At 42.8% G+C, this 23,465-nt stretch overlaps 1 protein-coding gene across 1 annotated transcript in view; it reads right to left on the reverse strand.

Moving 5' to 3' along the window:
* Positions 1-1,855: 1,855 nt before the first annotated feature.
* Exd1 (exonuclease 3'-5' domain containing 1) overlaps positions 1,856-23,465 on the reverse strand; it is a 51,476-nt gene continuing 29,866 nt past the window's right edge. Inside the window, exons 7-12 of the mRNA XM_045156981.1 lie at positions 21,594-21,680; positions 16,488-16,592; positions 15,975-16,055; positions 5,071-5,214; positions 3,575-3,766; positions 1,856-2,389 (exon numbers count right to left, since the gene is read on the reverse strand). Of these exons, the coding sequence (XP_045012916.1) occupies positions 1,856-2,389; positions 3,575-3,766; positions 5,071-5,214; positions 15,975-16,055; positions 16,488-16,592; positions 21,594-21,680 (1,143 nt within the window). The remainder of the gene's footprint in view (positions 2,390-3,574; positions 3,767-5,070; positions 5,215-15,974; positions 16,056-16,487; positions 16,593-21,593; positions 21,681-23,465) is intronic.

The following is a 23,465-nucleotide window of genomic DNA, read 5'->3' on the forward strand; positions in this document are numbered from 1 at the left end:
GAGAGGAGAAAATGGGCATGCCAGGGCCTCCATCTTCTGAAAAATGAACTCCAGATGCATGTGCCACTTTGTGCATTTCCCTTATGTGAATCCTGGGGAATCAAACCTGGGTCCTCTGGCTTTGCAGTGCCTTAACTGCTAAACCATCTCTCCAGACCCCATTTTCTCTCTTTCAAATAAGTAAAAGTATTTTTTTAATGAGTTACAAGCATGTGCCATCATGCATGGTATCTTTGTGTGAATACTGAAGATCAAGATCATGCCCTACTGTTAGCAAGGCAAGCACTTTACTGACTACTCCCCTTGTACTTTTTGGTGGTACTAGGGCCTTGTGCATGCTAGACAAACTATACTGAACTATACCCCAGCCTTTCCACAAAATTTCAAAATTAGATTCTTAGTGAGGTGTGGTGGCACACACCTTTAATCCCAGTACTCAGGAGGCAGAGGTAGGAGGATTGCTGTGAGTTCCAAGTCAGCCTGGGCTAGAGTGAGACCCTACCTTGAAAAATCCAAAATCAAAAATAAATAAAATAGGGTTAGAGAGATCAATTAGAGGTTAAAGCGCTTGCCTGTGAAGCCTAAGGACCCATGTTCTATCTCTTTCCAAATCCCACATCAGCCAGATGCAAAAAGGTGATGCAAGTGCAAGGTTGCATATGTGCAGTAGGTGGTGCAAGTGTCTGGAGTTTGATTGCAGTGGCTGAGGCCCTGGCACACCAATTTTCTTTCTTTCTTGCTCTCACTCACTCTCTTAAGAAAGAAAGAAAGAAAGAAAGAAAGAAAGAAAGAGGGAGGGAGGGAGGGAGGGAGGGAGGGAGGGAGGGAGGGAGGGAGGGAAGAAGGGAGGGAGGGAAGAAGGGAGGGAGGGAAGAAGGGAGGAAGAAAGAAAGAAATTGCCAGACATGGCTTTAATCCCAGCCCTTGAGAAGCAGAGGAAGAAGGATAACTGTGAGTTCAAGGCCACCCTGAGACTGTTTAGTGAATTCCAGGTTAGCCTGAGCTACAGTGAAACTCTACTTCAAAAAACCAAAAAAAAAAAAAGCCAGGTGTAGTGGCTCACACCTTCAATTCCAGCACTTGGGAGACAGAGGGAGGAGGATTGCTGAGAGTTTGAGGCCATCCTGAGACTACAGAGTGAATTCCAGGTCAGCCTGGGTGAGACCCTACCTCAAAAAAAAAAAAGAAAAAAAAAATCCAAAAATTAAAAAAACAAAAACAAAAACAAAAACAAAAAAAAAAAAAACAGCTAGGCTTGGTTGTGCACACTTTTAATCCCAGCATTTGGGAAGGGAAGCAGAGATAGGAGGATTCTTGTGAGTTCAAGGTCACCTCCAGAGTGAGTTCCAGGTCAGCCTGGGCTACAGCAAGATGCTACCTTGAAAAAATATATAAAAATAAATAAATAAAAATAAAATTAGATTCTCATACTAAGTTCAAGATATTTTTTGTTTTACTTTTTCAAATTCTTTAAGCCTAAATTATGAGAAAGAATCTACTCTGGCTATTGGGAACATTTCTGCACAGCAACGTAATCAGAAGTTTTGCTTCTTTCATTACTTGATGTACTCCTTCTGTCCTAACTCGAGTACCAGGAATGCAGCAGTAAGCAAAAGGGTACAATTCTCAGAAGCCTTTGGCTGAGAGCTAACCAAAGTACTCCAGGAAAAGCTTCAGCATGGAAACAGGCCCCAGATGGCAGTGGAGGCAAGTCTCCTTTAAGGCCTCAAGGACAAAGTATAAATCCTAAGATGGACTTGGAGATAGGTTTCCCTGTGAATCTGTCTCCTCCAAGGCTGAAAGAAAGAGTGTGGAAATCACAGCTTTTTTGGAGGATGAAAGGTGACACCTTGGTTTACTGAAGAAGAGAAGGAGACCCTGAAGTGTCATGATTTGTGAATGTAATTGTTTCCTTGTTTTCCATCCTAAGTAACTGTTCTATCTCTTCTTTCAAAGAAAAATTTGCCTGACACTCAGGCTTTGGTATCACAACATGTTCTTTCTCAGTAATTCTCTGTTCCTCTGGCCCCTTGGGCTCAGGACAAATTAGTCTGCTACTGATATCCTCATTGGCTTCTTTTATGAGAGGTTGATATTGAGATTTTGCTGTCATTTTTTTGGATTCTTCATCCAAACAATTCACATCCTTATAAGATTCCTGGCATATATCACTTGCTGTTTTGCGTACCCTAGAATTTTTACAAAACAAGAAGCCTCTGACATGTTCCTCTTTCCCTGCTACATCCATCACTGATTTTTTTGGGTGGAGAGCTGTCCTTATCAAGAGTCCTTGTGCATCCACTGTATACTTCTTTGTAGCTCTCTCCTGACGCTGCTTCTGGAAATCCTTGAGTTGAAGCAGTTCTTCTGGCAGCTCCATACACGTAGGCTAAGGAAAACAATCATGGGGTTACAGTGACTAACTTCTGAATATGGTACTTAAAAATCCTGGCTAGGGAATGGGCGATTGAGAATTCATTCAAATGTGTTCCTACAGCACCCTCTAGTGTCCTCAATGGAATCAGACTACTTTTGAATATTCTCAAATATTTTATTATTTTCTATTTATTTATTTGACAGAGAGGAAAGGGGAGAGAGAAAAAAAAAGAGAATAGGTGCTCCAGGGCCTCTAGCCACTGCAAACGAACTCCAGACGCATGCACCACCTTGTGCATCTGGCTGACATGGGTCCTGAGGAATCAAACCTGGGTCCCTTGGTTTTGCAGGAAATTGCCTTAACTGCTAAACCATCCCTCCAGACCTAGTGCTGGGATTAAAGGTGTGAGCTATCATGCTTGACTTAAAGTTTTTTTTTTTTTTTTTTTTTTTAAGGTAGGGTCTCACTCTGGCCCAGGCTGACCTGGAATTCACTATGGAGTCTCAGGGTGGCCTCAAACTCACTGCAATCCTCCTACCTCTGCCTCCTGAGTGCTGGAATTAAAGGCATGTGCCACCACGCCCAGCTAAAAATAATATTTTTATTTTAAATATTTTATTTATTTATTTAAAATTTTTTATTTTTATTTATTTATTTGAGAGTACAGACAGAAAGAGAAAGAGGCAGATAGAGAAAGAGAGACAATGGGCACACCAGGGCCACCAGCCACTGCAAACGAGCTCCAGATGCATGCACCACCTTGTGCATCTGGCTTATGTGGGTCCTGGGGAACTGAACCTGGGTCCTTAGTCTTTGCAGGCAAGTGCCTTAACTGCTAAGCCATCTCTCCAGCTGTGAACCCTTTTTCATTACAGAAACACTGACTAGTATTAGGATGGGGATGGTGGTGTATGTCCACAATCCCAGAATTTGAGAGGTGGAGACAGAAAGATCAAGAGCTCCTTGACTAAACAGTTCAAGGCCAGACTAAGTAACTCAATGAGACCTTCTCTTAACAAAAATAAGGGCTGTATATGTAGAGTTATCTAGAATGTAGGAGGCTCTAGGTTCAATCCTTAGTACTGCAAACAAACAAAAACACACAAACCTAAACCCACAATGGATTCACCATACCCTCTGTGAGGAACAGGCAGAGAAGGAAGTACTAAAGACACTCCCATAGAAAGCTGCACTTACCACTGTTCCTGCAAGCCGGTCTGCAGAACCTTCTCGATAGGCATTTAGATACCCGTCCACCAAGGTGGTTAGGTCTGACATCATCTCATCCAGGAGTACCAAACGAAGGGGGAGCAAGTAGGTTGCTTCCAGGGCCAAAATTTTCAATAAAGAAGGAGAAAGAGGTCGAGCAAACCACACTTCTGGATTTTCCTAGAGATATCAAAAAATTTTTTTAAGACTAGAAAGCAAAACTTTAAAGAAAATAACTCTTTATGAGTTGCTTAACTGAAAACACTGTCATTTTCTTTTACTATTACCTTCAGTTTTCACATAACCAGTAGCCTTCTGAGTGGGTTTACACACACATCGCTACATGTACAGTGTGTGTGAGTCAGATCATATAAGAGTGGGGTGGGAAAGTTTGTTACCACATCAAGACTTTTCCTTCAAAGTTGGAGGGAGCAGGCTGGGGATATAAGTCAATGGTAAAGTGCTTACCACCATGCCCAAAGCCCTGGGTTTCATTCTCAGTATCATAAAAAGCAAAGAGTTGGAGGAAGCAAATTTTAGTATATGACATTTAGTGTAAGACAGTAAGTTCAGAAGCTTGGTTTGTATTCAAGAAAAATATATATTACTTTGGGAAAAACTGAGATGATTATGGTTCCACTGTTTCAGTTCATATTCCTATAAAAGTTTTCCCTTGTTTCAACTTGAAAATTTATTTCAGACTTCTTTTTAACCAATATCCAACAGATCTGGACCCTGTTTTCCCTCTTTCTTTCTGTTTTTTTTTTTAATTTCGTTTTACTTTTATTTATTTATTTGAAAGCGACAACCAGAGAGAGAAAGAGGCAGATAGAGAGAGAGAATGGGCACGCCAGGGCCTCCAGCCACTGCAAAAGAACACCAGATGTGTGCGCCCCCTTGTGCATCTGGCTAATGTGGGTCCTGGGGAATCGAGCCTCGAACTGGGTTCTTTAGGCTTCACAGGCAAGCGCTTAACTGCTAAGCCATCTCTCCAGTCCAGTTTGTTTGTTTTTTTGAGGTAGGGTCCCACTCTAGCTCAGGATGACCTGGAATTCACTATGTAGTCTCAGGGTGACCTCAAACTCATGGCAATCCTCCTACCTCTGCTTCCTGAGTGCTGGAATTAAAGGCATGTGCCACCACACCCAGCTGAACCCTGTTTTCTATCCACTTGAAATCACAAACTGTTCATAACTAGTATAAAAATGTCTGGCAGTGCTAACAAAGCAGCTGTCATTTCTATGTTGAACTGGCACTTCATGTTGCCAAGAACACACTTGAGAAACTAAACCACAGAGACAGTTGGTAAAACTCACCTGAATCAGGGCCAGGTGTGGTGGCGCACGCCTTTAATCCCAGCACTCAGGAGGCAGAGGTAGGAGGATTGCCATGAATTCAAGACCATCCTGAGACTACATAATGAATTTCACGTCAGCACTGGGCTACAGTGAAACCCTACCTTGAAAAACAAACAAAAAACTCACCTGAATCAGTTTTTGTCTCTCTTCTAGAAAGAAAAGATATTTAGGGACAACTTTAAGGTGGCTGATTAAAGTCTCCTGCAAAGTACTGATGCAGTTTGGAAGAAAGCCACCTGTTTCCATGGAAAACTGAAGGACATCTGCTACCTACGGTACAAACAAACAACCCAGTTAGTAAAAACCAGAAAATGAAAAACAAAAGAAAAAAAAAAACAAACAGAAAAAAATAATTTTGGGTCAGTAATATATTTAGAAAATTGTCTCTAAGGGTTGGGGATGTAGCTCAGACAGCAGAAGGTTTGCCTAACCTGCACAAGGACTGGGTTTGGTCCTCAGTATCACATAAACCAAGTGGGTAGTATACCACTGTATCCCAAGACATGAGAGGTGAAGGCCAGAGCATGAGAAGTTCAAGATCACCCTTGGCTGCATAGTAATTTTCAGGAAATTCTGACTTACATGAGACCCTGTCTCAAAAAAATCAACAAGGAGCTGGGCGTGGTGGCGCATGCTTTTAATCCTAGCACTTGGGAGGCAGAGGTAGGAGGATCGCCGTGAGTTTGAGGCCACCCTGAGACTACATAGTGAATTCCAGGTCAGCTTGAGCTAGAGTGAAACCCTACCTCAAACCCCACCCCCCAAAAAAAATCAACAAAGGCTGGAGATATGGCTTAGCGGTTAAACGTTTGCCTGTGAGACCCCGGTTTGAGGCTCGATTCCCCAGGATCCACCTAGGCCAGATGCACAAGACGGCGCACGCATCTGGAGTTTGTTTGCAGTGGCTGGAGGCCCTGGTGCACCCATTCTTTCTCTCTCTCCTCTCTCTCTGCCTCTTTCTCTATCACTCTCAAATATTTGAATAAAAATAAAAACAAAAAATTAAAAATCAACAAAAGGGCTGGAGAGATGGTTTACTGGCTAAAGCATTTGCTTGTCAAGCCAAAGGATCCTGGTTTGATTCCCCAGGGCCCATGTAAGTCAGATGCACAAGGTGGCGCATGTGTCTGGAGTTCATTTGCAGTGGCTGGAGGCCATGACACACCCATTCTCTCTGTCTCTCTCTCTCTCTAAAATAAATAAATTAATAAAATAAAAATCAACAAAAGATGTCCTTGACCTCATCCTTGGAAGGTGTGACTGTTGTTTGATCTTACAGGAAGTTTGCTAAATCCAGGCTGACTAGTACTGAGATTACAGGCTTCTGCCACCACACCCAGAATACAGGTTTTTTTTTTTTTTTTTTTTTTTTTAATGTTACTTACTGGCCTAGAGAGATGGCTCATTGGTTAAGATGCTTACAAATAAATAAAAATATTTAAGCTGGGTGTGGTGGTGTACTCCTTTAATCCTAGCACTCTGGAGGCAGAGGTAGAAGGACTGCCATTAGTTCAAAGCCCCCTCAGACTACACAATAAATTCCACATCAGCCTAGGCTAGAGGAAGACCCTACCTTAAAAAAAAAAAATTTAAATGTTACTTATTTATCTGAGAGTCAGAGGGAGAGTGAGTGAGTATGGGCATGCCAGAACCTATTGCCATTACAGATGAACTCCAGACATACATGCCACTTTGTGCATCTGGTTTTTCATGGGTATTGGGGAATCAAACCAAGATCAGCAGGCTTTCAAGCAAGTGCCTTTAACTGCTGAGCCATTTCCTCAGGGCAAGTATTCTTTTAAGGACATGGAGAAAGATGTGGTCAAAAGACAAAGAATAGAGGGTGACAATGGTAGAGACAAAGATTTATTTATTTATTTATTTATTTATTTACTTTAAAAAATTTTACTTATTTACTTTATTTGAGAGGAGGGGGCAGAGAGAGAGAGAGAGAGAGGGAGGGAGAGAGGGAGTAAGCCAGGGACTCAAGCCACTGCAAACAAACTCCAGATACATGCAACCACCTTGTACATCTCTGGCTCATGTGGGTACTGTGAAATGGAACCTGGGTCCTTAGGCTTCACAGGCAACATGCCTTAACTACTAAGCCATCTTTCTAGCCCCCCCCCTTTTTAAAAATTTATTTGAGAGAGAGGAAGAGGTAGAGAGAAAGAGAGAATGGGCATGCTAGGGCCTCTAGCCACTGCCAACGAACTCCAGACACATGCACTCCTTGTGCATCTGGCTTATGTGGGTCCTGGGGAATTGAACTAGGGTCCTTAGGCTTCATAGGCAAATGCCTTAACCGCTAAGCCATTTACCTAGCCCCCTTTTATGTTTTTTGAGGTAGGGTCTCTCTAGCCCATGCTGACCTTGAATTCACTATGTCGTCTCAGGGTGGCCTTGAACTCATGGTGATCTTCCTACCTCTGCTTCAGGGAGTGCTAGGATTAAAGGTCATACCCATCTCCCCCCTAGCTTTTTTTTTTTTTTTTTTTTTAACTTTTGAGGCAGGATGGTCTTGAACTTGCTAAGTGGAATACTCCTGCCTCCACCTTTCCAGTGTGGAGAGTACAGGTATTCACAGCCACACCTGCTGTAGAATGGTATACTTTGAATGTGGTAGAAGGAGCTATAAAGAAAGTAATGAAAGTGGCCACTAGTTGCTAAAAACTACAAGGAAGCAGGTGTGGTGACACACAACTGTAATACCATCACTGGGGAGGTCCAGGCAGAAGGATCAGAAGTCAAGAAGGTCAAGAATCACCTCCAGGTGTTGGTTTTGACTGCAACATGCTGGGATAGGCAATGACTTTCAGAATATAACCCCAGTTGCTCAGGAAGTAAAACCACTAATCAACCTCATGAAATTAAAAAGCTTTCGTAGGCTAGGCATGTTGACGCATACCTTTAATCCCAGCACTTGTGAAGCAGAGGTAGAAGGATCACCATGAGTTTGTAGTAGTGAATTCCAGGTCAGCCTGGGTTAGACTGAAACCCCACCTCAAAAAAAAGGGGGGGGGCTGGAGAATTGCTTGCAAAGCCTAAGGACTCATGTTCAACTCTCCAAGTCCCACATAAGCCTGATTCACAGTGATGCAAGCGTGCGAGGTTGCACATGTACACAAGGGGGCACATGTGTCTAGAGTTCGAGTGCAGTGGCTGGAGGCCCTGGTGCACCCATTCTCTCTTTCACTCACATTAAAAAAGCTTTTGTACAGCAAAGGACTCTACGAATAGAGCAAAGAGGAGACCTACAGAATGAGAGAAAATCTTTGCCAGCTCTATATCTAATAGAGGATAGGATATATAAAAAACTAAAAATATTAATTAATAAGAAATCAAGCTGGGCTTGGTGGCACACACCTTTAATCCCAGTACTTGGGAGGCAGAGGTAGGAGGATAGTTGTAAATTCGAGGCCACCCTGAGACTCCATAGTGAATTCCAGGTCAGCCTGGGCTAGAGTGAGACACTACCTCAAAAAAAAAAAAAGAAATCAAGCCAGGTGTAGTGGTGCATGCTCTTAATCCCAGCACTGGGGAGGTAGAGGTAAGAGAATCGCTGTGAGTTTGAGGCCACCCTGAGACTACATGGTGAATTCCAAGTCAGACTTGACTAGAGTAAAAGCCTATCTCAAAATACAAGAGGAAAAAAAGAAATCAAACAACCCAATAAAAAAATGAGTTATGGGCTGGGCATGGTGGCACACACCTTTAATCCCAGCACTTTGGAGGCAGAGGTAGGAGGATAGTTGTAAATCCAAGGCCATCCTGAGAGTACATAGTGAATTGTGAATTCTAGGTGGGTTATGGAACTAAATAGAAAGTTCTCAAAAGAAGATATACAGATGGCATATAAACATCTAAAAACATGTTCTACATCCTTATCTATTAGGGAAATGCAAATTAAAACTACTTGGAGATTCAATATCACTCCTGTCAGAATAGCTATCATCAAGAAAACATGACAATAAATGTTGGTGAGGATGTGGAAAAAGAAGAACATTTGTATACTTCTGATGGGAATGTAAACTTGTATAGCCTCTGTGGAAATCAGTGTGGAGGTTTCTGAGACACCTAAAAATACATTTACCATATGACCCAGATATACCATTCCTGGTCATATATCCTAAGGCTTCTTGCCCATCCATGTCTATTGTGGCTCTATTCACAATAGCTAGGAAATGGAACCAACCTAAATGTCCCTGAATTGATGAAGAGATAATGAAGTTGTGGTACATTTATATAATGGAGTTCTATGTAGCAGTGAAGAAAAAGGAAATTATAAAATTTGCAGGGAGGGCTGGAGAGATGGCCTAGCTGTTAAGGCACTTGCCTGCAAAGCCTAAAGACTCATGTTTGATTCTCCAGGTCCCATGTAAGCCAGATGCACAAGGTGACACAAGCATGCAAGGTTGCACACATGCACAAGATGGTGCACATGCCTGGAGTTTGATTGCAGTGGCTGGAGGCCCTGGCACACTAATTCTCTCTCTCTCTCAAAATAAAAGGCCAGTCTGTTGGATTAGCCTCAAAAATTTTTGCTGGGGAATGGATGGATCTGGATAGGACTCTACTAAGTGAGGTAATCCAGACCCAGAAAGCCAAATACTGCATGTTCTCTCTGACATGTGGATCCTGGCTACAAATGTTTAGATTTGTATGTGAATTGGAGTAAAAATCAGTAGCAGAGGCCAGTAAGCTAGAAAGGGGATAAGGGAGGGAGGAGAGGAGAGGACTTAAGGGGATGGTACTATATATATATGTAAGTAGATGAACAGGTACAATGGCCTAAGTGAGATCAGGGGGAGAGATTGAGTAAAGGAAAGGTGGGAGAAGGGCCAACCAAAATTTAAGACATTATGAATAAGCTGTATGGGAACCTACTTCTTTGAACAATGGCACAACCATAAGCCATAGAGTATTACCAGAAAAATTTCAGTGCCAGAGGTGGGATAGTGTGGTAGTTTGAATGGATGACCTCCAACAGATTCAGGATTTTATTAAAGTTTATAATTTACATCTGCAGCCACCTGCCTGAAGGAGGCGTCATTGGGTGGATCCTAGGGTCCAGCCCTAAGGTGAGGGGGTGGATTTGAAATTCTAGCCTAAAGATATGCAAAGTGCCTGAGTTCTGCCTGGGCTTCTGAAGCATGCTTGCCTGTGCTGGTGATGATTTTGGTTTCTCTCTCTGCTCAGGCATGTGAAAGTAGGCCAGCTTCTTCTGCCATTTTAGAACCTCCTTTCTATCTATATTTATATTCTTCCATAACTGTTCCTGGTTTGGAAGTTCATCTAGGCGACCTGAGGCTGTCTGCTACAGACACCTTCCAGTGAATTATTGGCCAGGGAGGTCCCTGATGCTCCCAAAACGTTATAGACCATTGCCAAGGATCTTGGTTCCCCACCAGAACTTTATGGTAAGACCCTATTGCTGAAGACTACGTATGCTTGGGCTACAGATCACTGAGAAATCAAGCTGGGGCTGAGCTGAATACATTCTCTCTGTGGACCAGCTGACAGAAAGCTGGAAAAAGATACACTCCATGCAGCCCTATTTGAGGAAGAAGTTGTCAATGGTGATGAACAGCTGTGGACATTACAAGCCTTAAGATTGGCCAGCTAGGCCAAATATGCCAACTGGTACAATAGTGGCATATCTGTTATGTGGGAAAACAACTGCTTTCTTTTCTTTTCTTTTCTTTTCTTTTCTTTTCTTTTCTTTTCTTTTCTTTTCTTTTTCCTTTTTTTTTTTTTTTTGTTTCTGTTTTTTGAGGTAGGGTCTCGCTCTAGCCCAGGCTGACCTGAAATTCACTATGTAGTCTTAGGGTGGCCTTGAACTCACGGCAATCCTCCTACCTCTGCCTCCTTAGTGCTGGGATCAAAGGCACATACCACGATGCCTGGCTTCTAATTGCTTTCTAATTGGAATGGAGGCCCGTTCCATGAGAGGGAATAATACATGCTTGGTACTGAAAATCTAGTCAAAAGCCTATGGCAGGGCAGGTCATGAGCCCTAGGGGACTAATGCCTGCTGTTGTCTGGCTAAATACATATATTATACTTAGCAAACTTCCCTGTAAGCATTTTTCTTAATGTTCATACCCATATATTAATGCTACTCTCACTTTGGTAGAGAAAGCTCTTTTTTCAGATGGTGGTGACCACCAGGATGACTCAAAAGTCACCATAGTGCTGAGAAGAAGTGACAGAGGAGTGTTCAGCACCATAATATCTCTATCACACCTTCCAAGGCTCAGGGTCCATTGAGGACAAGGTGATGAAAAGAATGTAAGAGCCAAAGGAAGAGTAGGATTGCTGATAATGTAATTTTTCAGACACAAAATGGCCTGGATATTTATGACTTCACAGTGCCTGGCACTAGCTACACAAGACCCTCACAATAGAAGGAAAAGATGATGACATCAAAATGAAAGAGAGACTAATTGAGAGGGGCATTTATTTAATTGAGGGTGGATTTATGTGAGGGAAAGTGAGGGGGGATGGAATTATCATGGTTTATTGTCTATAATTATGGAAGCTAGCAATAAAAAAATTTTAAAAAGCCAAAAAGTAGTTCACAGTTATCCTTAGCTACATAGATAGTTTAAAACCAGCCTGAGCTCCGTGAGTCCTTGTTTTGAGATGGGATTAAAGATGTGCACCACCATACCCAGCATCCCTAACTTTTAACCAGGGAAAAGTGATTAGTTCCAGCAACAAAAGAAAACATGCTGAGGTAAAGGAAAACCAATTAGTGAAATTCTGAATCCTTGCTATTTGTACTATGGAAATTTGAAAGGAAAAACATGAAAAGATAGGCCAAAGTCTTCATTAGACAACATATGTAAGCTATAATCAAGAGACTGACAATGAGCTGGAGAGATGGCTCAGCAGTTAAAGGAACTTGCTTCCAAAGCTTAATGGCCCATGTTTGATTCCCCTGTGCCCATTTAAAGCCAGATGCACAAAATGGTGCATGTGTCTAGAGTTAGTTTGCAGTGGCAGGGGCCCTAGCATGCATTCTCTCTGTCAGATAAATAAATAAATAAATAAATAAAATATATATATTTTTTTGGTTTTTCGAGGTAGGGTCTCACTCTAGCCCAGGCTCACCTGGAATTCACTATGTAGTCTCAGGGTGGCCTCGAACTCACGGTGATCCTCCTACCTCTGCCTCCCAAGTGCTGGGATTAAAGGCGTGCGCCACCATGCCCGGCTATAAAAAATATTTTTTTTTAAAAAAGACTGACAGCAGACCTAGGAACATAGCTCAATGGCAGTGTGCCTTATTAAGCATGTGAAAAGCCCTGCAGTGCAGTATCTAGCATAGCAGGAAAACAAACAAACAAACAAACAAACAAAAAATAACATCGCCCAACGGCTTTAAGCAATGCTCCTACATTCTGCAGTAAGCATAGTATGAAAGCAGTTTCTATACTGGATATTCAAAGACCCTAATGTCAAGTCCAAAGGCACAGTAAACAAAAAAAATGGTATAAAGTTTATTATAAGCAGAGGCATAAGGAACAAAAATGAGCCACATATAACAAGAAGATATTGAACTTTTAGGGATTGATGCCCCAAAATAATTGAACAGCTCAGTGTAGTGTGGTGGCTCATGCCTATAATTGTAATACTTGGCAGTCTGAGACAGGAGGAATAAGGTGAGTTCCAGGCTAGTCTGGGCTACAGGGTGAGACTGTCTCAAAAAGCCAGTTCAGCTGGGTGTGGTGGCACATGCCTTTAATTTCAGCACTTGGGAGGCAGAGGTAGCAGATTGCTGTGAGTTGGAGGCCACCCTCAGACTACATAGCGAATTCCAGGTCAGCCTGGGCTACAGAAAGACCCTATCTCAAAAAAAAAAAAAAAAACCACAAAAAACAAAAACAACAACAAAAAAAACGCAGGCAAAAAAATGATAGCTCAGTGGTTAAGGGGTGCTTGCTTATAAAGCCTTATGGCCTGGGTTTGATTCTCTGGTATCCATGTAAATCCAGACGCACAAAGTGGCACATGCTTTTGGGCAATGGAACACACAGAAGCCATAGACTGTTAAGAAAAATTTCAGTGCCAGGGATGGGATACCTTCCAGTGAGTTGTTGGCCAGGGAGGTCCCTGATGCCCCCAAAACATTACAGACCATTGCCAAGGCCCTTGGTTTCCCACCAGGAAGAGATGGCAAGACCCTACTGCTGAAGACTCCACATACTTGGGCTGCAAGGTCACAGAGAAATCCTGATGGAGCTGAGCTGAAAACCTCTTCCATGTAGACCAGCTGACAGAAAGTTGGAAAAAGCTATGCTGCGTGCAGTTCAATGGGAGAAAGAGAAATCACCAGTGGAGATATTCAACAGTGGACACTGCAAGCCTTATATTTGGCCAACCAGGCCAAATGTGCCAACGGGTACCATGGTGGCACGTCTGATATGGGGGAAACCAACTGCCCTCTAATTGGACTGGAGGCCCGCTCCATGGGAGGGAATACATCCCTGATACTGAAAACCTACAACAGGAGTAGTCATGAGCCCTAGGGGTGTGACATGTGCTGCTGTCTGTCTAAATGTATATACTATGCTCACCAAACTGCCCAGTAAGCACTTCTCTTAATGTTCATATCCATATATTAATGCTAATCTTACTTTTGGCTACAGAACCTTCTCTTTTCAAATGGTGGTGACCTTGAGGTGACTCAGAAGGCACCTTGGTGCTGAAAAGAAGTGACAGAGGAGTGCTCAGCACTGAAATATCTCTATCACACCTTCCAAGGCTCAGGTTCCATTGTGGAAGAGGTGGTGGGAAGAATGTAAGAGCCAAAGCAAGGGTAGGTCTCCTTACAAAGTGCTCCTTCAGACATAAAATGGCCTCAATATCCATGATCTCATAGTGCCTGACACTACCTACACAAGACCATCATAATAGGAAGAAAAGATCATGACATCAAAATAAAAGAGATCCGGGCATGGTGGTGCATGCCTTTAATCCCAGCACTCGGGAGGCAGAAGTAAGAGGATCACCATGAGTATGTGGCCAGCCTGAGACTACATGGTGAATTCCAGGTCAGCCTGGGCTAGAGTGAGACCCTATCTCAAAAACAAAACAAAACAAAACAAAACAAAACAAAACAAAACAAAACAAAACAAAACAACAAAAACAAAAACAAAATAAAAGAGAGACTGATTGAGAGGCAGAGGGGATATGATGGAGAGTGGAGTTTCAAAGGGGAAAATGGGGGAAGGGAGGGAATTACCATAGGATGTTGTTTACAATCATGGAAGTCATCAACAAAAATAAATAAAAATAATAAAAAAATAATGTGGCACATGCATCTGGAGTTTGTTTGACTGGCATGTCTATCCATCCTTTCCCCTCAAATAAATAAATAAAACATATATTTTTTTAAGTTAATCCAAAACTAGGCATGGTGGCGCACACCTTTATTCCCACACTCAGGAGGCAGAGGTAGGAGTATCCTAGTGAGTTCAAGGCCACCCTGAGACTAAAGATAATGGAAACTAATGGTTTTACTGCTTTATCAGTCAAATAAGAATATCATGTCAATTCTAAGAGCTACTACTATAGCCATGAAATTTCTCATTTCTCTAAAGTCTCTTGGATAAGGTTGAATTGGAGGTCATCAAGCTATTTTGGGCCAGAACAAGTTTGGAGGTATCTACAAAACAACCCATCCCCCTCAAATAAATATGTGCTAAAAGGCAGAAACATGATCATTCATTTCATACTATCTCTCATGTCAAATTTCTCAATGACCCTCAAACTGCTCAAGTTTCTGAATGCTTTGGGAGTATGAATCTTATTTCACAAATTTTTAGAGCAAAAGAAAAAAAATTTTCTTAATCATTTTTTTTTTATTTTTGAGAGAGAGGCAGAGAGAGAGAATGAGAATATGGGTACGCTAGGGCCTTTCAGCTGCTGTGAATGAACTCCAGATGTGTATGCCCCCTTGTGCACATGTGCGACATTGCATGCTTGCATCACTGTGCATCTGGTTACATGGGACCTGGAGATTTGAACATGTGTTCTTAGGCTTTGCAAGCAAATACCTTAACCACTAAGCCACCTACCCAGCCCCAATCATTTCAAGTAACTTTTCTGTTGTGCTTTTATACTTCGCCAAATTTCTCACAAATTAAACAAACATCCTATGTGAGAAGTAGGCACCAAAAAAGGGCAGGGGCTCAAATGTTTCTTAGAAAAGGAACCTTTTCTTTCTTTCTTTTGAGGCAAACCCAACAGGCTGGCCTTTTTTTTTTTTTAATGTGAGAGAGTATGCGTACAAGAGAGAGAAAGAATTGGCACGCCAGGGCCTTAGCTACTGTAATCAAACTCCAGATGTGTGTGCCACCTTGTGTGAATGTACAACCTTGCACACTTGTGTTACCTTTTATACATCTGGTTTACATAGGACATGGAGAGTTGAACATGGGTCCTTAGGCTTTGTAGGCAAATGCCTTAACCGTTAATCTATTTCTCCAGCAACACTTTCCTTTTTTTTAGTTTTTCAAGGTGGGGTCTCACTCTAACTCAGGCTGACCTAGAATTCACTATGTAGTCTCACAGTGGCCTTGAACTCATGGTAATCCTCCTACCTCTGCCTCTCGAGTGCTGGGATTAAAGGCATGTGCCACAATGCCCAGCTCTTTCTTTCTTTTTTTTTTTTTCTATCTCTTTTATTTTTTCTTGAGGCAGGGTCTCACTCTAACCCAGGCTGACCTGGACCTCACTTTGTAGCCCTAGTCAGCTCTCAATTTTTTTTTCAAGTTAGGATCTTATCTAGCTCAGGCTAACCAGGAATTCACTATGTAGTCTCAGGGTGGCCTGTAACTTATGGCAATCCTCCTACCTTCGCCTCTCAAGTGCTGGGATTTAAGGAGTGTGCCATCAAACCCAACCAGGTCTCAAACTTATGGCCATCCTCCCATCTCAGCCTCTAGAGTGCTGGGACAAACAGTGTGTGCCACCATGGGATTCTGTATGCTGATTTGAATCAAGCAAGCCCCTTCATGTACCTGTGTATCAAAGACATTATTGAGCATGATTCCATACTGATGAGAGAGGCAATCAGAAAGCCAGCGGCAATCATGGATAACCTAAGGAATCAAATCATGAGACAGTGATTAGACTTGGCTGCTAATCTCCCTACCACAGAAATCCGCTTACACGCTCACTGTGGTGGTTTAATTCAGGTGTCCCCCATAAATTTAGGTGTTCTGAATGCTACGTTCCCAGCTGATGGAGATTTGGGAATTAATGCCTCCTGAAAGGAGTGTATTGTTGGAGGCATGCTTATGGGTGTTATAGCCAGTTTCCCCTTGCCAGTGTTTGGCACACTCTCCTGTTGCTATTGTCCATCCTATGTTGGCCAGGGGATGATGTCCACCCTCTGCTCATGCCATCGTTTTCCTCTGCCATCATGGAGCTTCCTCCTCAAGCCTGTAAGCCAAAATAAACCTCTTTTTCCCAGAAGCTGCTCTTGGTTGTATGATTTCTACCAGCAACGTTGACCTGATTGTAATACTCACCTTTAAAATTCTCTTGTCTTCTAATATCATCTGAAGCCCATTGTTGAAAGCACGACTTCCAAGAAGGAAAATGTCAAATAAGTAAACTCGGCTGTGGGTAGCAACCTACGATAGACAATACCATAGGATAAGGCAGGACTGGAGAAGAGAATCTGAGGATCAAGGGTAAAAGTCACAGGCAATCTCTTCAGGGCCTCTCTTGGCTACAGGGAACTTTAAAAATTTTTATTTTTTCTTTTACATAATTTTTAAAACTGCTGTCAGAAACTCTAATGTTTAATTATTGTGTCCTCTAAAGTTTAAAAGAAGACTGAAGGGGACTGGGGAAATGGCTTATAGTTACAGCAATTGCTTATGAAGCCTAAGGACCTGGGTTCGATTCCTCAGGACCCACATAAACCAGATGCACAAGGGGCACATGTGTCTGGAGCTCATATGCAGTGGCTAGAGGCCCTGGTGTGCCTATTCTCAATTTCTCTCTATGTGTCTCTTCCTCATAAATAAATAATCTATTTTAAAAGATAAAGAAGACTGAAAACAACATGTTGGGTCACAGATCAAGCTTGGAATGAAGAAGGCAGCACCTTGGGTCACATTTACAGTACTGGCTGCTCTCTCCACCTCTCCACGTGTTTCTCTTTGTCTTGAAAACAGAGGCATCAACTAATACAGACCATCTCTTATTGAATGGATAGCAAAAAGCCCTAGACTATTGAGATAATGTCTCCCAGCTAGCAAAGAGCAGGTTTGTCTGATGCCATTATAAAAGACTGCAGTTATCTGAGCTCCAAATTCCTATCAACTATTGTGTACTTGGCTCTCTGCATATTGCCCTGTGGGAAAAGGGATATGAGGAACTAGGTGTAAATGACAGTTCTTGCTTTGAGTTAGAGGCTTTAATTTCTGATCCTGAAGAATTCTGTCTTCTGCCGGAAGCCATGGCACCAGCAGTGTCCCTCCTGTTAGTTTGCAAATAAAGTTAAAAATCTCAAAAATTTTAACTGATTCTGACTAAATCTCAAAAAGTAAGCACTGAACTTTTTCTGTAAAGTTGATACATGGTCTCTTTGACATATGCGCCTCTAGTTGCTGTTCTTGTAATCCTTCAGCTTGTAGCCCATAGAAAGCCAGTCCTTGGTTTCCATCTAGCCCATGGGCCATAGGTTACTGGTCTCTTAATGTATATCACATGATCAAATGGCCCTTCTGCTTCTCCAGCAACATCCCTAGAACTTCCCTCAAAGCCACAATGCTGCTTTGCAACACAACTACAATGAAATTGAGGTTGCACAGCTGTCGATCACTCTTCTTGGAGTGAAAAGTTACACAACAGAAGAAACAATGGCATCTTCCCCAGCTGTCTTCTAGACAGTGTTTATCTGGGCTATTACCCTTCAGAATCAGTTCATCTGACTGGGCATGGTGGCACATGCATTTAATCCCAGCACTCAGGAGGCAGAGGTAGGAGGACTGCCGTGAGTTCAAGGCCACCCTGAGACTACTTAGTGAATTCCAGGTCAGTGAATACAGAGTGAGTTCCAGGTCAGCCTGAGCTACAGTGAAACCCTACCTCAAAAAACAACAAAAACAAACAAACAAAAATAGTTCATCTGTGTGGCTACAGCTATAATTCATTTTGTAACAGGGAGAATCAGGGTTCTAGATCGCTTTCTGGAACCTCAAGTTCTGAGCTCGTATCTGGAAACTGTCCAAGGACTCAAAAAATGTTGCTCCCAGCTTTGCAGAGAGAGGAAAAAATGGCCCAGGAAAAAAGGGCCCCCAATTTTTTTATTTTTTGAGGTAGGGTTTCACTCTAGCCCTGGCTGACCTGGAATGCACTATGTAGCCTCAGGGTGGCTTTGAAATTCATGGTGATCCTCCTACCTCTGCCTCCCAAGTGCTGGGATTAAAGGTGTGTGGCTCAGTTTACAGGGAGCTTTTTGCTTTCACTTCTTAATAAAACTGCTTGCAAGAAAAGAAAAAAAAAATAGTCACAGCATAACATACTTCTTTTTTTTTTTTCATTTTTTGAGGTAGGGTCTCACTCTAGCCCATGCTGACCTGGAGTTCACTATGGGGTCTCAAGGTGGCCTCCAACTCACGGCGATCCTCTTACTTCTGCCTCTCGAGTGCTGGGATTAAAGGCGTGCGCCACCACGCCCGGCTTCAATTTGGGCTAGAGTGAGACCCCTACCTCGAAAAACAAAAAGACAAAACAAAAAAATAATTAATTAATTAATTTGACAGAGAGAAAGAGAGAGAGAAAGGAGAGAATGATCATGCCAGGGTCTCTAGCCACTGCAAATGAACTCCAGATGCATGAGTCACCTTGTGCATCTGGCTAACGTGGGTCCTGGGGAATCAAACCTGGGTCCTTTGGTTTTGTAGGCAAACACCTTAACCGCTAAGCCATCCTTCCAGCCTAATACTTAACTTCCTCGTTGTTAAACTGTTGGCATTCAGTGAATCTTAATGAAAATAGCCTTAAATTAATCCTAAATTAAAAAAAAAAGGCACATGCCTTTAATTCCAGCACTCTGGGTAGGAGCATTACTGTGAGTTTGAGGCCATCCTGAGACTGAGACATAGTGAATTCCAGGTCAGCCTGGGCGATAGTGAGACCCTACTTTGAAAAAACAAACAAAGCCAAAAGAACACATCAAAACAAAACAAAACAAAGTCTCTTAGAGGAGAGAAATTACCTGACAAGTTAGGGGAGGACAGAATATTGGGGGTTAGGAGGTCTTGGAGGGAAAGGGAATTTTACAAAAGTTAAGACAACATGGATCAGTCCTATAGAAATCCCAATTCTGATTAGCATTCTACAAGATATAATCACCAATAAAGGGGGAGGGGGAATAGTCGGGACAGAAAGTGGAAAAAGCTTACCCTTCTTAAAACCATGGACTCTGGTCGGTAATTACCAGGACCAGATTTGGGTTACCCCCACAGTGAACTTTTGGCCAGGGAGACCTATGAGATCCCCAAAATAATGTAGACCACTGCCAAAACACTTGATTAACTGCCAGAGCTAAAAGTTAAGATCCACAGGCCCTGGTCACAGGACATTGGAATATCACGTTGGAACTGAAAGAAAACATAGCTCCTTCCCGGCTAGTCCTCATAGTGCTGAAAAGCCCCATGGGAGCTTCTGGAGGACAATGGTCACCAACAGCATGAATAATCAGGGGACCCTGCAGACTATGAAATCAACCAGCCTGACAAGAAGAACACGTTTGTGTAATAGTGGCACACAGCCTCTATGGGTAATCAACTGTTTCTGTTGTTCATGAGGCCCAGTCAGTGGGACAGAACTCATACCTGGTACTGGAAACCAAGTCAGATTCCCATAGCCAGGAAACCCAGGCTTCAGAAAGAAGCCCCCACTGCACTCTGGAGAAGAGTGGGTTTGCATACAAAAAAATCTCTCAAATAGCTTTGCATACCCCCTTTAACCCAAACTGCTCTCACTCTTAGTTGGGAAATCTGCTTTATTTTACAGATGGCACAGAAAATGGAAGAAAGCTGCAATCCATCAATGACAAGAGGATCACTGACTGCCTACCACAGAGATCTGCCACTTCTACATCTGCCAGGGCCCAGGAGAACTTGCAGTGGAAGCGGCGCATGAGCACTGCTCTTACTACTCGCCTGATAACCAGCTCCAGGGTGATGGTGTTAGACATGGTGATCAAGTAAAGCCTATCAAAGCAGAAATCCAGGGGCTACAGAGAACGTAACACTAAATCAGACTGCCCACAGACCTGGCACGGCTCAGGGAACACTGCGGAAGAGGGAGCAGAAAGGTTGTAAGAGTTGTAAGAGTCCAAGTGGGAGGAATACCCTGAGGCATGATTCCCCCACTACCCCATTGGGACTGACTGAGGCCTTCATGACTCCACAGTAAATCCCATAACTGCACAGAGGGGAGCCCCAAGGAAATGGGAGCAGGGGAGAGGGAATAAAAGAGTACCTTTTTTTTTTTTTTTTTTTTTTTTTTTTAAAGAAGAGTACCTGTTAAAAAAAGTCTCTCAGTGAGTGTAGGTAGCAGCCAACATCAAGTGTGGAAGACACTGGATGAGGTGCAGCTTGTTTTCAACAACTCTGATACTGCGGGCCTTGACCCAAAGCAAGAACTACGACTCTCTAGCTTGTTAAGGTTCACTTGATTTTTTTTTTTTTTTTCTTGCTGCTGCAATTAAATGCCTGTGTGGCTTTATGTAGGTGGCTGAGAAATTGAACCCAGGCTGACCAGCTTTGAAAGCAAATGCCTTTAATGACTGAGCCAACTCCCCAGGCACATGGAGGCAGTTTTTGATACAATGGGGCCCTGGCTTCACATCTCTCAGGTCTAGGGAAGCTAAAATGATGCATCAGAGACTAGATGCACAAAGTTATTACCTCAGACAGAGAAGAAAGTCTTTTTTAATGTAATACAGGGAGAAGAGAGCTGGGGATGACCTCTAGAGAGCCTAAGAGACAGCAATGACAGCTGTAAAGGGGAATCATTCCATCAGGGGTGACTGCCTTTCTCTCCCTCTCCCTACAATGCTTGGGTTTGAACTCAGGACCTCAGGAATGCTAGGCCTATTCATAGCTCTGGCGTTCTTTTTGGAAAGAATAAAATTGAGTACTAAAAGAATGGACATTCTAAACAAGCTACAGAGTGACAAAAATAAGACAATTTACAATACATAAACCACAAGTGGGTATAGTGGTGCATGCCTGGAATCCCAGCTCTTGGGAGGTAAAGGCAGGAGGAACAGATAGTTCAGGGCCAGCCTTAGGTATGTAGCTGAGATGGAGGTAAGCCTGGGCTACACGAGACCTTAACAAAAGTAAAACAATTATTTCAAAGTAAAAATCTATGAAAATTGGACTGGGAGGACAGCTTAACAGTTAAAGTGCTTGCCTCTGAAGCCTAAGGGTCAGGTTCGATTCCCCAGTACCCACATAAGCCAGATGAAGGTGGTGTCTGGAGTTCATTTACAGTGGCTAGAGGACCTGGTGTGGCCATCACACCCCCCACCCCCACTGCCTCTTTGTCTCTCTCTCATAAATAAATAAATAAATAAATATTTAAAAAACTTTATGAAAACCTTTTACCTGAAGCCAACAAAGCTTCCCATGACGACACACATTAGCTCCTTCTGCAGCCACGCCCAGAACGCTCTGCTTCTTGATGTGCAGCATCTAGGAATAGGAGGAAGAAGTGCCAGGGCACAATTGTGCCATCGTTTCATGAGTGACACACAGAAACTGGCAAGTGATAAACAAAGAGGATCCTTTATTTTTATTTTTATTTATTTATTTATTTATTTATTTATTTTTGGTTTTTCGAGGTAGGGTCTCACTCTAGCTCAGGCTGACGTGGAATCACTATGTTGTCTCAGGGTGGCCTCGAACTCAAGGCAATCCTCCTACCTCTGCATCCCAAGTGCTGGGATTAAAGGCATGTGCCACCATTTCTTTTTAAAATACTTATTTATTTAGTGAGTGAGAAAGAGAGAGAGTGGAGAAAGAGAGAGAGAGAAAGAGGGAGAACAGGTATGCCAGGGCCTCTTGCCACTGCAAACCAACTCCAGATGCATGCACTATTTAGTGCATCTGGCTTTACATGGGAACTGGGGAATCAAAACCAGGCCATTAGGCTTTGGAAGCAGGCACCTTTAACTGCTGAGCTCTCTCTCTAGTCCTGTTTTTAATTTTTTTTTTTAAAGACAGGGTCTTATGCAGCCCAGGTTGGCCTCAAATTCACTAAGTAGCTGAGGACAACCTTGAACTTCTGATACCTCTGCCTCTATATCACAAGTGCTAGGATTATGGGCACATGCCACCACACTTGGTTTATGCAATTCTGAGGATTGAATTCAGGACTTCATGTATACTAGGAAGACTCCACTGAGCCACATCCTTAGCCCTTGTTTGTTTTGAGACAGGGTCTCATGTACCCCAGGATGGTCTTCAGCTCAGCTATGTAGACAAGGCTGGTTTTGGACTCCTGATCTTCCTCTTCTGAGGTGCTGAGATTACAGGTGTTACCATCACACTTGGCTTGGAATATACATATATATTCATATACACACACATTAATGCAGGGACTCACTCTAGCCCAGGTTGACCAAGAACTCACTAACTCACTTGATAGCCCCAGGCTGACCTGGCCATCTTCCTACCTCTGCCTCCTGAATGCTGGGACTAAAGGCATGTACCCACCCAACTAGCTCATTTTTTTTTTTTTTTTTTTTTTTTGGTTTTTCAAGGTAGGGTCTCACTCTTGCTCAGGCTGACCTGGAATTAACTCTGTATTCTCAGGGTGGCCTCAAATTTATGGCAATCCTCCTACTTCTACCTCCCCAGTGCTGGGATTACAGGCATGCGCCACCACGTCCGGCTCTAGCTCATCTTTTTATTTCAAAAAATATTTTATTTATTTGAGAGAGAAAGAGGCACAGAGACAGAGAGAGAGAGAGAATGAGAATGGGCATACCAGGGCATCTGGCTGCTGCAAATGAACTCCAGATGCATGCCCCACCTTGTGCATCTGGTGTACATAGGTCCTGGGGAATCGAACCTGAATCCTTTGGCTTTGCAGTCACATGCCTTAAACACCTAGCCAAAAATACGTTTTTTTTTTTTTTTCAAGGTAGGGTCTCATTCTAACCCAGGTTGACCTGGAATTCACTATGTAATCTCAGGGAGGCCTCAAACTCATGGTGATCCTCCTACCTCTACCTCCTGAGTGCTAAAAAGAAAAAAAAAAAAAAAGTGTGCACCACCATGCCTGGCAAAAATACTTTTTAAAAAGGTTTAAGCTGGGCATGGTGGTGAACGCCTTTAATCCCAGCACTCGAGAGGCAGAGGTACCAACTGATACAATGGTGGCATGTGTATTCTGGAGGAAAACAACTGCTCTCTGATTGAATTTGAGGCCTGAAGGAAATACATGCCTGGTACTGAGAACCTAGTGAAAAGCCT

Source organism: Jaculus jaculus, chromosome 8 (genome assembly GCF_020740685.1).
Source record: "Jaculus jaculus isolate mJacJac1 chromosome 8, mJacJac1.mat.Y.cur, whole genome shotgun sequence".
In the NCBI taxonomy this organism is placed as follows: Eukaryota; Metazoa; Chordata; class Mammalia; order Rodentia; family Dipodidae; genus Jaculus; species Jaculus jaculus.